Here is a 14853-nt window from a genome sequence, read left to right as displayed (position 1 = left end):
TTCTGAAAACCCTCAGGATCTCTGGTGGAGGAATGTCAGCTCAGTGACAAGATTAGAAAGGACATTGAGCAGCAGAGTAGGGAGTCTTCCTGGCCCCCACCCCCAAGAATGTTTCACAGTGCCTGGATTTGGTCAGCTTTGGGACCTTTTTCCATATCCAATAAAAGCTGATTCTGTCTCCCCATGTTTACCGAGCTGCCTGAGGGTGGGGTCTGTCTTGGTCATTCACTAGCCACTAAGTGCTTGTTGCAGGAAGTTGTGGGATAGGACTTCCTGTGTTGGTGCTGGTCAGTGTCTAGGGCTCAGCCTTGGGAGTCAGAGGTCACAGTCTGCGAGGGTGAGACTTGTGCATTCTTAGAAATGGCTCTGTTAATGTGACAGTTTGAAGGAAGCTTTGTAGAAAGAGGAAGTAGATATTTTTTACCCAGAAGTCTTTCTTCTATCCTTGGTATGTGGCCATTTGGGCCTGTTTTACCCAGGTGTGGTACACGAGGCCCCTGTTGGATGTCCTTGTGTAAGGGATATTTGAGGGTACTTCAGAAGTGTACTTTTGGGCCTCAAGAGTCGGGATGTCTAACAGAGCCTCAGACCAGGGTCACCTGGGGTTATGGTTGTGTCCAGCCAGCAGGGCCTGGAGGCTGTGGGGGCTTCCTCAGCCCTTAGTGGGCAGGTAGGCAGGTGAGGCTGCCACTCTCCAGGCAGTCCCACTCTCCGCTGGGAGGTAGAGGGAGCCGAGAGACACCCCAGCTCTGCTCAGGGCCTCCCACAAGAGGAGGGCCCATGTAACCAGCCCCTGCCTCCTCCCTCTGCAGGCTGGATCCTCATTGACCGCTGTGGGAAGCACTTTGGTACGATACTCAACTACCTTCGAGACGGGGCGGTGCCTTTACCCGAGAGCCGCCGGGAGATCGAGGAGCTGCTAGCAGAAGCCAAGTACTACCTAGTCCAAGGCCTGGTGGAAGAGTGCCAGGCGGCCCTACAAGTAGGCATCACCCTTTCTTCCCATATGGGTGGAGAGGCACCAAGCCTACCTGCCTTCCTCATTTTCCCTCTCTGCAAAATGGGGGCAGTTTCTGTCTGACTGAGATGTTGTGAGAGTTAATGAGTTTGCCCTGGAGCCCGATTCCTTCGGTTGGAGTGACCCCTGAGAGGCCTCCCTGGAACAGCAGGCCACCTAACTACTGTGTCACTCCTTGCAGCCCCATGCTGTTGGATCTTCTCATGTGTACATCTCAACCCTTCAGCAGAGAACCCCGCGGTGTGAAACTTGGTCGGTGTTCGGGACCAATCTTAGGGCTTACTCTAGTCCCACAAGTCATTGTTGGGAGCTCAGCATAATCTCTACAGACAGACACCCCTCACTCCTTAGCTAGACAGAGCAGGACCACTGGAGTCAGGTCTGGTGACAGTAAAATCCCACAAAACCAAAATGCTTCTAGACATGGCCAACACCCCTTTATTTCAAACAAAGTTGCAACGTGGCAGAGCATCAGAAGCATCCCTTTGGGTTTTCGTAGGAATCTGGTCTGTGTGCATGAGGCCCTTGTTTGGGCCTCCCCCACACCACATGTCTGTGTCCGGCCCCGCACCAGACCAGTACCCATAATGCTGCACACCACCACTACTCTGAGAGTCTGAACTCACTGCAGGTCTAACTGAATGTTGCAGCATTTACTTTTTTATTATTACTACATTGTTAAAAGTGATGCACATGCATCCTTCAAGAAGTCAAATAGTGCTGCAAGGTTAACATCAAAAACACCACCATACCCCTCCTACTCTCCTTCACCCTTGCAGTAACCTCTGTGAATTCTTTCAGCAGTTTTTTCTGTTCATATTTATGTTTCCACATAATTCGCCTGTGCTGCTCTTTATTGAATTCCCAGTTTTTGACATTATCTACTGGCATGACTATAGAAACTAGAATTTAGCTCATGCACTGCCCCTACCTCTACCCCCACCAAGCTTAGGCATACTTTTCCTTCTCCCATTCTCCCAGTACAGTTCATCACAGTTTTGGTTAAATTCAGAGTTTACGTCATGACGTGTAAATACGGCTGACAGTTAAGCCACAGAGTGTACAGTGATTATTTTCTTTCTTCTATAACTTTAAGTTTGCCAGAGTTAGGGATTGCCTCATCGTTTTGTTCACTTGGTTTTCTAAATATATGTTCCTACTTCAGCCCCACGTTCTCAGCGGTCTCATAGTGGTGTGTTCAGACACATCAGAGGTTCTGTTTCATCTTTGTCTTGGAGACATGCCCCTGGGTCTCGTTTCTGTTAGTCTGAGGTTAGACCTCCAGGACTGACCTCCTAATTCTTTCCTCTTAGTGTCTCTGGCTTTATCCTTTTGTTCTACTTTTTCAGAAGTTTTATTTTTCACCTTTTCAACCCTTCTATCAAAATTTTCATTTCTGCTTCGTCTTTCTAACTTCCAGGAGCCTTTCCTTGCTCTCCGAATGCCCTGCTTTCCATAGCGTGCTCATCTTGTTTCCTAGGAGGCCGTATCTGCTCTCAACTGTCTGATGATTCTGTTGGTTTTCTTTCTTCTCCCTTCATTATCTGACTCCTCCTCTTTTCCTGTCTTTGTTTTGGTTTTGTTCTCATGTTAAAGAGGCTTTTCATATGTAATCTGATGATGCTTGGCTGTCTGTTGAAGGAATGAGACTCTGAAAGCTGTTTGTGCATGGAAGGTCCTTGTTGTCCACTGGGCTGCATTGTGGGTGATAAGGCAGACTTTTTCAGCGGGACCCCCAACTGTCAGAATCTGTAAGCCATTTTGGGGGAAGCAGGTGGTGTTCCTGAAGAGGAATCCTCTACTCTCCTCCTGCCTGACGGGTCTAGGCCTGGCCGGCTGCCTTTGGGGATCTGGAAGGGGAAGGAGCTGGGGTTGCTCATCACTTAGTGTGATGTTCACTTCTCCCCCCGTTTTCAGAATCGCAGCTCAGCCCTGTCCTCTACCGTGCAAACCACTGCAGGAAGATGGCCCTTTCTTCTGCCTGCATGGGGACGGAGATGGATTTGGGGATCTTCCCAGTGCTTCCGCCCACTGGTTTCAGCTTTCCCCCTCTCCTTGGTTAATGCTCACCTGTGACCTTTCTACCCTCAAATTTTTGACGTTTTTTTTTTTCTGGTCTGCTGACCTCACTTCTCCCATTCTTTTTCCCCTTGTGGGTTTATGCTTTTTTTTTTTAATTCCTCTGCAGTCATGGTAGTGGGGTTTTAGGAGCTTTTGATTAAAACACGTTTCTGCTGCCACGTCGAGGGTTTATTTTTGAGTGGCTTCCTGGGCTGTGGAAAATGTGTCATCATTGTTAGTACTTACTCAGCATCCTGGCCTATCATGGTCATAGCCAAAGAGCAGACTTACTGGGAAATTCAACTCCCTGTCTTCCCCCATCTAGTTCATTGGTGGTGAGAATCCTCCTCTCTTCCCAGCCATGACTGCCCCATCTCCCCTCGCCAGAGCCTGTCCAGCCGGTCAACTTTAAAAATGCAGTGCTAGGCAGTCCTCCTAGGCTGAAAGCATGTTTTGTTCCAGCAGAACAAAGATACTTATGAGCCTTTCTGCAAGGTCCCTGTGATCACCTCATCCAAGGAAGAACAAAAACTTATAGCGACTTCGAATAAGGTATGTTGGAGGCACCCTTGTGGAATTTCTTTTGCTCCCAGAAATGATGGAGGTTCTTCTGAATAACTTTTGAAATAAAAACATGTATAATTGCCTGAGTGAGGCCTGAGAATGGGTTCACAGTGGGAAGCTACAGGTCATCTTTTGTGCCCCTGCTATTGGGTCATGTGGTCCCCCTCTCCAGCCAGCAAGCTATGCTTGTCTGCCTCTTCTGATGCAGGGCAGGGCCCCAGCCCTATGGGAAGCCAGTAGTTCATTGCATCTGCCTGCCAAGTAACTATCTTCTTCTTCTTTTAAAACAACCCACAGCCAGCCGTGAAGTTGCTCTACAACAGAAGTAACAACAAATACTCATATACCAGGTAAGGCGTCAGCCAGGAAAGACAGCTCCATTTACTAGGAAAACCTCCACTCACACCAGCCAGGCCCAGCTCTTCTTCATACCTTCAGATGAGGATGACCCCTCTGTACCTCTCTGCCTGGATAGATAAGTAGACAGATGGATACAGGGGTATAACTCTGAGCTATAATTCACACATATCATAAAAGTCATCTTTCTAGAGTGTACAGTTATTATTATATTCACAATATGTGGTTTTTATATATTCACAAGTTGTGAGGCCATAACCACTATCTAATTTTAGAACTTTTTCACTGCCTGAAAAGAAACCCTCTATTCGTTAGCAGTCACTCCCCATTTTCTCTCAACCATCGCTTCCCCAACCCCACAGCCCTAGGTAACCACTAGTCTGTTTTCTGTCTTGATGAATTTGCCTGTTCTGGACATTTTTATATGAACGGAATTGCATAATATATGGCCTTTTGTGACCAGATTCCTTCACTCAGCATAATGAGATTACCTAAGAGATTTTCAAGGTTTATCCGTGTTGTAGCATGAATCAATACTTCATTCCTTTTTATGGCAGAATAATATTCCACAGTGTAGACCACATTTTCTTTACCCATTCATCAGTTGATGGACATTTGGGTTGTTTGCACTTTTTGGCTATTGTGTGTAATGCTGTTATGAACATTCATGCAAAGTCTCTATGTGGACTTATGTTTTCATTTCTCTAGGAACAGAATTGCTGGGTCATGTGGTAATTCTATGTTTAATCATTCGAGGACCTGCCAAACTGTTTTCTAAAGTGGCTGCACCATTTTACATTCCCACCAGCAATATATGCAGGTTTCTAGAATGCCATTTGGCCCTTGAAAACATGTGGCTCTGACTCAGGAACTTGAGGGATGCAGGGAGGATTTAATGAGGTTACTCAAGATCTTTAAAAAGACCTAGGATATAGAGTCTCTCTTGGGCAGTGCCATTCTGCTCCTCTTGGGGCTCGGTGAGGCGCTCTCCTCCACCTGGTGCCTGTGCCCAGAGGCTGTCACTCAAGCACGATGGTTAGGAGCACTCAGGCTTAGGGGCCAGGGCTGTCTTTTGGGGGGCGTGTCTGCCATTTATTAGGTTCAGCCTTGAGCAATTACCTAATTTCTCTGATCCTCACTTTCCTTCTTGAGTGATGGAGATTGGAGTGCCTTTGTCATGGGATTATTGTGAGGTTGAAATGAGGTAGTGGAGAAAGTGGGCTCAGTAGGGCCCTGCGTGTAGAAGGGCCCAGCAAATGATGGCAGTTTTTACCAGCTTGTGGTCACCATATCAAATGCTCTTTTGCAGCAATTCTGACGACAATATGTTGAAAAACATTGAGCTGTTTGATAAGCTGTCTCTGCGCTTTAACGGAAGGGTCCTGTTCATAAAGGATGTCATTGGGGATGAAATCTGCTGCTGGTCCTTTTATGGTCAGGGCCGGAAGATTGCTGAAGTCTGTTGTACCTCCATCGTCTATGCCACTGAGAAGAAACAGACCAAGGTAAGAGCCTCGAGAGGACAGTTTGGAGTGGCTGTTCTGAAACACACGCCTATAGAACTTCCTTTCACGTGAGCCCAATACAGAGGGAAATGCTTTTAAAATGCTTTGCTTGCCTTGTGATTGCTCATCCTTAAAATATTTATCTTTTAGGCCCTGCAAGGAGCCAAATGTAGGGTTCATCTGGCATTCCTTTAGCTCCCTACCTTGCTGGCTTCCTTCCAAGCACGCTTGACTCCCTGACTGGGCTGGACTCTGGGGATGTGTTTTTATATCATCCTCTCCAAACCAGTAGGCTTGACCTATCCTTTGACTTCTCCCACCGTGCCATTCCACAAAGCTGGATTGCTCTGCACAGTGCTGCTAGAGATCTGGCCCCCCCCTTAATTGAATTTGCCTGCCCTTTTGGGGCTCTGCAATTGGGTTTTCTGTCTTTTTAAACTTTTAATTCACACTATACACTGTCATTTCTTTAACGTGTCTAAGGGAAATCTGGCTATCCAGTGACATGCAGCAGGTCTGCTGTGGGCCGACGGTCATGCCTCTTGTCACCCTTGCACAGGAGTCTTAAGAGCCTGAGCCTGTAGGTCACTTACCCAGGTTACTATTGTCCCTGCAGCTTTTGGGGCACACAGTTCTGCATGATTCTGCAGCTGACCTCGGACAAAAAGCAAATGAGAAGAAATCATCACATCACAAAGTAGAAACCAGAGTCTCTTTTTTTTTTTAACTTATTATTGAAAATTGAAGCCATACACAGAATTATAGTGCGGTGATTTCCCCTGTGCCATCACGCCACGTCAAGGGCCATCAGCTCGGGCACTCTCACTCAGTCTGTATCTACTCCTCCTCCCCAGCACTCACAGGATGAATTTGACAACATATTTTATTCCTAAGCATTCAAAAATCTATCCTAAAAGAATAGATATTGTTCTTAAGGTAGCCAAGAAGTGCTAAACACTGAGGTTCTTTTTGCTTTCAAAGATCCCAGGGGCAGGGGGTGAACCAGAATCATCTGCCTCTCTCTCCACATTGGCAAGACATCATGCCCCTTTTCTCCTGTGGACTATTTTTTTTTTTTTCAGGGCTGTGAATTCTTCCTGTAATTAGACCCCCATTCTGTCATGGTTTGATTTTTTAAAAATATACCTGGGCTGCCTCTGCCCTTGGGTAGTAAGAGGAGAGTCACCATATTGATTAAGCTTTAAAAGATTAAGACTTCTCATTTTTAGAGCTTAATAAGGAACAAGGGGATTTAGAGACCACGTGGTCTGATCCCAGCTGTTTCTAGATTAGCAGACAGGTTCAGGAGTGGCATGTTCTTGTGTTTGTAAAGCTAGTTAGTGGCAGAGCCAGGATGGGAAGCCAAGGGCCTCTTTCTTTTCTCTTTGTTTTGAGAGAGAGTGTTGCTCTGTCACCCAGGCTTGAGTACAGTGACACAATCATAGCTCAATGCAGCCTTGAACTCCTGGGCTCAAGGGATCCTCCTGCCTCAGCCTCCTGAGTAGCTGAGTCCACAGGTGCATGCTATCACACCTGGCTCATTTTATTTATTTTTGTAGGGACTGGGTTTCACTATGTTGCCCAGGCTGGTCTCGACCTCCTGGCCTCAAGTGATCCTTCTACCTTGGCCTCCCAAAGTGTTGGGATTACAGGCATGAGCCACTGCACCCAGCCCATATCACTCTCCTCTCCTCTCTCATCTCCACTCTGTTATTGAGCCCTGCTGGTAAGTTGTGTTTTTGTTTGGGGTTGTTGGTTATTGTATTTGTCAGTTCTCAAGTGCTCATTTGGTTTTTCTGTCTCCTTGCTGAGACTCCCTATGTTTCCATTTGCTCTAAGAGCATTGGCCCTTACTTACTGGAACAGGTTAATAGTAGCTGCTGCCAGGTCTCTGTCAGGTAATTCCAAAACCTTGTGTCACCTTGGCACTAGCATCTGTGAGTTATTTCCCACAGGAGTTGAGAATTTCTTGGTTCTTGTGTATTGAGAAATTTTGATTGTATCCTAAACATTTTGAATATTGTTAAAGGACTCCAGGCCTTGTTTAAATCCTAGGGAGAACATTGATGTTTTTGTTTTAGCAGGCAATTGACCCAGCTGGGCTCAGGCTGCAAGCTCTAACCAGCCTTCTGTAGTTTGTAGTTGCGGTGACAGTTTGATTTTCATAGCCTTCAAATCTGTCCCAGCTGTGTGCCATGCTGTGGCCCGTCTGTCCTGGGCAGTATCTCTTGCAGCATTCAGTTCTTTCAGTCTGCGTATGCGGTTTAGGGGTAGATCTTGCAGCTGGGTGTGGGTCTAGGAGTTCATATACAACTTCACAGGCTGCTTTCTCAAGCTCCTCTTCTCCGCAGTTCTCTAAGCTTCCCTGGAGTCCTCTTCTCTGATCGGCCAGCCAGAAAGCTGGGGGTTTGGTTATTCCCCCTTTGCCACCCACTTTCTGTAACCATGCCTGTATTTTGGGCCCAGGAGCATGAAGATAGAAAAAGCAACCAGATTCTCCCAATCCTGCTGAGACCACAGCTCTTCTCATCAGAAAAGAAGGTTCCTTCCCTCAGAGTTTTGACTCCTGCAGTCTCTGGTTGCTGCCACAGGAATGCTCAGGTCTGGGTGCAAGAAAATAAAAGGACTGAGCATGGTGGCTCACACCTGTAATCCCGCACTTTGGGAGGCCAAAGCAGAAGGATTGCTTGAGTCCAGGAGTTTAAGACCAGCCTGGGCAACATAGCAACACCCCTGTCTCTACCAAAAATTTTTAAAAAAATAGCTGGGCATGGTGGTGTGTGCCTGTAGTCTAAACTACTTGGGAGGCTGAGGTGGGAGAATCATTTAAGCCCAGTAGTTCAAGACCAGCCTGGGCAACATAGCAACACACTCATCTCTACAAAAAAGTTAGTTGGGCATGGTGATGCATGCCTATAGTCTCAACTACTTGGGGAGGCTGAGGTGGGAGAATCATTTGAGCCTAGGCGTTCAAGGCTGCAGTGAGCTATGATGGTGCCACTGCACTCCAGCCTGGGTGACAGAGCAACACGCCCTCTCAAAACAAAAAAGAGAAAAGAAAGAGGCCCTTGGACTCCCATCCTGGCTCTGCCCCTAACCAGCTTCACAAACACAAGAACACGCCACTCCTGAACCTGGTCTGTGAATCAAGAAACAGTTGGGATCAGACCACGTGGTCTCTAAATCCCCTTGCTCCTTATTAAGCTCTAAAAATGAGAAGTCTTAAAATTTTAAAGCTTAATTAGCCAGATCCCATATCTTTAAAAAAAAAAAAAAAGGAAAGAAAACCAGGATTTCCTCCCAGCCTCTCTGCGTGTTAGACTCTGTTGGCCTCCCTGGCCACTAGAGACCTTCTGGAGGTCTGTCCTGGTGCCATTTCAGGGTTTCAGGCTGCATCAGTGCTGGCCGCAGCAAACAGTAAACTCACTGTTGGGCATTACTCCAAATTCTGTTGTTTCCCCCATCTGCCTGCCATGATTTACTTCTGAGTCCACAGTTAGCTGCTGTGTGCATCCCATTCTGGCTTTGTAGTGTCACTGAGGAAGACGGGGTAGAGTGTGCCTGCTCCATTTTTCCCAGAACCGGAACCTCTGAATTCCACCCTGAAAGTGGAGTCTAGTCTGATCAAATGTGTGGGACCTGCTTATGTGGCCCTCTTCCTGTTCATCACACCTTAACCCTGAAGGGCAATGAGCAAACACAATGATTTGCCAAACAGCAGAAGGGCTCATGCCCATTTCGTGGGAGTCCCCAGCTGGACCCTGTACAAAAAACTGCTTTAGAGACTGCTTTAAGGTGTGGAAGGACTTCTGTGCAAGGTTGCAGCTCTGTTAGGAGAAGCATATTAGCACTGACCTAAATGGCCATCCAAGTATGGTTAATTGCATTGTCGTATTTATAATTCCTTGATACAGAATGATCTCTAGGTTAAGTTAGGCACAAGAGGAAGACATGTACAACTCTGTGTGGTGGGCCACCTTGTGTGTTTTTTGAAGTGTGTGAATAAATATATGTATTACACATATTTACCTGCACAGAATCTTTGAGAGGGTAAAATGATGAGAAACTGTACCTTTAAGAAGGGAAACTAGGGGCAGGGAGACCTGTTTCTCTGCATCCCCTTGATTTTCTGTGCATTTAGCACCACATGTAAGTGTTGCCATTGAAAATATCAGTTTATTTAAAAATAATACCGGTGGCCTTCAGCAGAATCCCAGGGGCCTGATTTAGCCTGGCGGCCCTGCTTAAAGTCCAGGTGTTGGCAGAGGGGGTGGGCCATAACTTACCTGCCCTGTATATTGTGGGAACACAGGTGGAGTTTCCCGAAGCCCGGATTTATGAGGAGACTCTGAACATTTTGCTGTATGAGGCCCAGGATGGCCGGGGACCTGACAATGCGCTCCTGGAGGCCACAGGCGGGGCGGCAGGGCGCTCCCACCACCTGGACGAGGACGAGGAGCGGGAGCGGGAGCGGATCGAGCGCGTGCGGAGGATCCACATCAAGCGCCCCGATGACCGGGCCCACCTCCACCAGTGAGCAGGCAAGAGACCGAGCCGCCCTCCTCTCACCGCCCCCCACTCCCTGCCGTGCTACACCCAGATCCTGTGCAGGCTGCCGGGCCCCTTCTGCTTCCCTTGGAGCCTGGAGATACTTTTGTAACAAGCCAGATGATTATTTTGGTATTGCTTGACAAAACAAATTGATTGTCTTGACCCAGGCGTATGACCCCTGTCGTTGAACAAGCTGTGTCTAAGATCTCTACTTTTCATGAGAATCTGAGACTCTTTGGAGCCAGGCTTTCTCGGTTCTCAGAGGAAAAGTATGAATGAGTGTGAAGTGTATGTGAGAACTTTTGTTTGCAATATTTATTTTTGTGGGTGTCGACTTCCTATATGGGCTTTTTGGGTGACACTCCCTTAAGGGTTCAGTTTGCCAATTCTGAGAGTTGTCCTGCAGTTGGAGGCCACCAGAGGTATCTGAGCTCCCTGCTTCTTATTTCATAATCCTCCAGCCCCAGCAGGTCCACTCCTGGTTCCTATGTGTTTGGCCTGGGCACAATCCCCACTGCTTTGCTAGATGTGCTTTCTGCCATGTGGCTTTGGGCCTATAGCTTGTTGATAATTGCAGCTTGTGGCAGTGGAAATGTGGCTGAATGAGCGTCTAAATCGTTGAGACCAGTGCAACTTTGGGTGCAAGGCTTTGTTTAGGGAGCAAGCCTTTTGCCACCTTGGGCTGGTCTTTGGCCTGGTGCTCACTGGGACCCCACATGTCTGCGTAGGAGCAGAACTTTCCATGGCAGTAAGTGTCCAGCTCTGTTTCTGGTTCTTTCCCCAACTCCAGCCCCTTCCAGTTGTTCTCCTGATTGACCCGACTCCACTCCAGGAAGGCCATCTGACCCTGTGACAGGCATAGCTCATAAACTACCCCTCCCTGGGATCCCGCTCCTCTTCAGCCTCCTTCCCCATGAAGCTGGGCTAACTTTCTAAGTCATTTTGCTTAGAAATTCAGTGTGGCCCATACCCTTTGTCCTCCCAGCCTGGCATCCAGGCAGGGACACCCTCACACCACCAGCCCCAGGGAGCTTCCCTGCTATAAACACAGACCCTCTTGTCTTTGCCTCTGATTTTTACACAGTGTAGAGTGGCCAGCAGTGAACAGGTTGAGGATGTGCGGGTAGATAGATAACTTTGGGTCTGGTTTGTGTCTGTGTTCATGTTTGTTTAAGGGATATGTGTGACTGTGGGTGGGGACGTGCGCTTGTGGGGCACAGGTGGCCCCTGCTGGAGCCCGGCTGGGCGCAGCGCCTATGTAGGACGGGTGTTCTCAGTGACCTACCTCCCAGGCTCCTCTGCGCCTGCAAAGGAACAGGAGTGAGTTGTGACTGACAGGGGTGGTTGAGACTAGACTAGGTAGAGTAGTTACCAGGAGATGTGAATGTGCGTCAGGTGATGGATGGGTTTGTCAAGGGAATCGTTACCGTTTTATACCAAAGGTATTAACATGGGCAGCCTTTGACACATGTATTCCAAAAACGAGTTTATATTTTCAAACGGTTTTTACAGCTTAGACTTTGTACTTACTGCCCTGCCTGTGACAGTTGTATGCCTTCATTTTGTATCCAACAGCAAAGTCTACAATAAAACTTTAAAACAATCATGACTGAATGTCAAAATCGTGTATTGGGCAGATGCTTTTTAAACTGTCGTGTGAGAAACTTTTATATTAGGCCATTTGGATTTTATTAAGTGCTAAGGAAAGAGGGCTTACAAAATAATGTTTCGTAAATATTTTATACTGTTTGTTTAAGTGTTAAACACCAACCCTGTCTTTTGGGTTGAGCTTTTTTAGAAAGTCGAAGTGAATGTTGGCCAGGAAAATGGAAAAGCCATTGTATAAATTTTTTTTTTGAGGCGGAGTCTTGCTCTATTGGCCAGGCTGGAGTGTAGTGGCACCATCTCCACTTACCACAACTTGCGCCTCCTGGGTTCAAGCGATTCTGCTGCCTCAGCCTCCCGAGTAGCTGGGATTGCAGGCACCCATCAGCCCATGCCCAGCTAATTTTGTATTTTTAGTAGAGATGGGGTTTCACCATGTTGGCCAGGCTGGTCTTGAACTCCTGACCTTGTGATCCGACCACCTTGGCCTCCCAAAGTGCTGGGATTACAGGTGTGAGTCACCATGCCTGGCTGCATAGTGTTTTAAATGTTTGTGTGAAGAATGAGTTTGTGGAACAATTTGATTTGCTGTGGCCTCTATGCCTAATGAGCTAGTGTTTCTGGCAGCTCTCTCTACCCTCACTTTTTCTCCAACTTTGCACTTGTAGTTTTGAGTCTTTGTCTCTCTGGAATATGAACAGGTTTATAAAACATTCCATGGTGAACAATTCTGTCGGCTGCATTATAGCCATGAGTGAATAGACAGCATTGGCTGGTCCAAGCTCTGTTACTGAGTATACAAGGAACTGATTTTTCTTATGTTAGCACTAAGGGCAAAAACCAATATTTATAATGTAAGCACTATCCAAGTAAAACATTGGCCCAAGATTTGGTAAAGAGTCAGATTTCATTGCAATGTAATAACTACAATTTTTTACAAATTGGAACAGCTTTGGTGTGTCGTAATCAAGGGGTTTTTTTTTTGTTTGTTTCAAATAAGCCATCTGATTGTGGTGACTGGGGCCCATGTCCAAGACAATTCCTGGCATATTCTGTCACCCTCCCGTGGGGCGATCACTGTGCGGGGACCCCATTCCCCAGTTAAAGTGTGTCTCTGTACCTTACAACAGCGATTCAGGACCCAAGTGTGAACAACACTCAGCCCGCCCTCTGGAGCGTGTGCTGTCTTTAGGGCTCTACCCAAAGTCACTGTAGCAGTTAAGTGTGTCATTAACCTTTCTGTCTCTTTGCGCCATAAAAAAATGCTCAAAGTTTTAGATGTAGCCACTGTATGTTGTGCAAACATCTGTCGACATGTAAAATAAAAGTCATAAAATGCTTCTGTTTTCTGGCTCTTGTCAGGCATGCCCGGCATAACCAGGCCGCTAAAATCGGTTTACAACAAAGGCAGGGCCCCCACGTTCTGCCTCAGCCCCTTAAAGTCGCTCCAGGTGGAAGGGAAAAGACGAGTCATGTTTCTGTAGTGTTTGTTTGAATTCAAACACCAAAAGGAAGTCTTGGGGTCAAAGGCTGCCTGGCTCATGAAAAAGTGAATCAGCTGGTGTTACCACTGATTTGCTATTATGGGGCAGAGGGCTTCAGTTCACCAAACCCAATCCCTTGACACATGTGAGTTCCATTTATTTAAAGCAAAATTCAAATTTCACAGCTTTAGGAAATTTCCTTTACTTAGTCTCAGACCATGCACAGTAAGTCATTGATAGGTTCTTGGAAGCTGAGACTTGAAGCAAAACCATGAGGCTAATGGATGTAAACAAGAGTTAAATTCCTACAGCATGTTGCTGGGCACAAAAACATCACCCAATTTCTAAATAAAGACCAAAGCACTTCTCATATTAAACTGTGAAATACATGAGCTACACGTATATTTAATTAAATCAAAAATAAGATCGTATTACCTAAGTTTTGGTGAATCGGTAAGTGATGGTGGTCACAGTGGTGGCTGCATAAATCAGTGAATAAACGCTTGCAAAGGTGAAAGTATAAGGACTCCTTCCCCAGTCACAAGCGTGGCAGGCTCGCTACACGCTTTTGCGCTGTGGCATTTACTGTCCATCTGTGTGCTCATATGCTTTGTATACATTTTTATTTTACAATAAAATTTGTATTCATTCGTTCTCCAGCCTGCACGTTCAGGGTTGCAGATGGCCAGAGCCCAATCCCAGCAGCTCAGGGCAGAAGGCGGGACCCACCCTGGACAGGATGTCCTCGTCTCACGGGGCTCACGCACCCACACTCACTCAGACTGGGACCGCATAGACATGCCAGTGCACCTGACACACACACCTTGGGGAAGTGGGAGGAAACCAGAGCACCCAGAAGAAACCCAGAGACAGGGGGAGAACATACAGACTCCACCCAGACAGTGGCCCTGCCCAGGAATCAGATGTCTTATCAACATATAATGAAATGTTATTTGAGAACTTGCTGTACACAGTATTTCATCATGTCTCAGGGCAACTTGACGGTAGAGAATCTTGCCCACCCTCTAATGACACGTTGGACTGCGCACTGAACATAGATCCTGTTGAGGGTGTTTAGAATTACGCCTTCGGGTGACCTGGGGTCTGCTTCCAGAAGGTGACATTTTAAATAAGGTGCCACGGGGCAGCTGAGGAGCTGGGATTAGGCTTAAGCCTAACGCCCCTCAGTTTCTTCAGATGTGATCTGTTAGTGCTGCGGGCCTGGTACCTTGAAGAGGTAGCTAACTGGATCCAATCCCCACTTCCCCTGTAGTTTCCTCAGTTGGAGCAAAAATGGCGATGGTAGAGGTCAGACGTCATCCTCTATCAGGACTTCCTCCGGACTGACACCTGGGAGAGAGTCACACTTTGGTTTACAGCCCTTCCCCGCTCCCTTTGCGCAAAAGGAAACAGTTATCACCTCAACTGTCACCATTAGCAAGGTGGGTGTGGAGGGCCTGTGAGAAGCCAGCGCCACCTCCCGTGAGACAAGCCAGACTTAGAAACTGGCTCATCGAGGCCTGTCAGCCTCTTCAGCCAGAACCAGTCAGGGAGGAAGATGGACTCCGTGTGACTCCAGAGGAGAGAGAGACAGTCTCTGGGGTGTCACTTTTAAGACAGCGTGTAAACTAAAAAGACACCTTATAGTCTACGTCCAAAATGATCCTTATTTTAACTTGTCCCCAAAGGAGTTCATTGTGTCTAGAGG

The 14853-nt window shown here is 47.1% G+C and overlaps 2 protein-coding genes across 4 annotated transcripts in view; one reads left to right on the top strand and one right to left on the bottom strand.

Moving 5' to 3' along the window:
* The window catches only part of KCTD10 (potassium channel tetramerization domain containing 10), a 28771-nt gene extending 15770 nt beyond the window's left edge, over positions 1–13001 (top strand). The window contains exons 3-7 of one of the 3 annotated variants that reach the window (XR_010147755.1): positions 813–982; positions 3545–3631; positions 3941–3993; positions 5310–6686; positions 8723–11659. Coding sequence is in view for 2 of the 3 variants with exons in the window: in XM_009426211.5 (XP_009424486.1) it covers positions 813–982; positions 3542–3631; positions 3941–3993; positions 5310–5505; positions 9818–10042 (734 nt within the window). In the remaining variant the exon portion in view is untranslated. Of the gene's footprint in view, positions 1–812; positions 983–3541; positions 3632–3940; positions 3994–5309; positions 6687–8722 lie in introns of all 3 variants that reach the window. The other 2 variants (XM_001137997.7, XM_009426211.5) reach the window with 2 other exon arrangements.
* The window catches only part of MYO1H (myosin IH), a 59874-nt gene continuing 58015 nt past the window's right edge, over positions 12995–14853 (bottom strand). The window contains exon 31 of the mRNA XM_016924149.4: positions 12995–14495. Within this exon, the coding sequence (XP_016779638.2) occupies positions 14472–14495 (24 nt within the window). The 3' untranslated portion in view covers positions 12995–14471. The remainder of the gene's footprint in view (positions 14496–14853) is intronic.

The sequence above is a fragment of the Pan troglodytes genome, chromosome 10 (assembly GCF_028858775.2).
Source record: "Pan troglodytes isolate AG18354 chromosome 10, NHGRI_mPanTro3-v2.0_pri, whole genome shotgun sequence".
NCBI lineage: Eukaryota > Metazoa > Chordata > Mammalia > Primates > Hominidae > Pan > Pan troglodytes.
The sequence above is the reverse complement of the archived record's forward strand: the minus strand, read 5'-3'. Positions and strand labels throughout refer to the sequence as shown.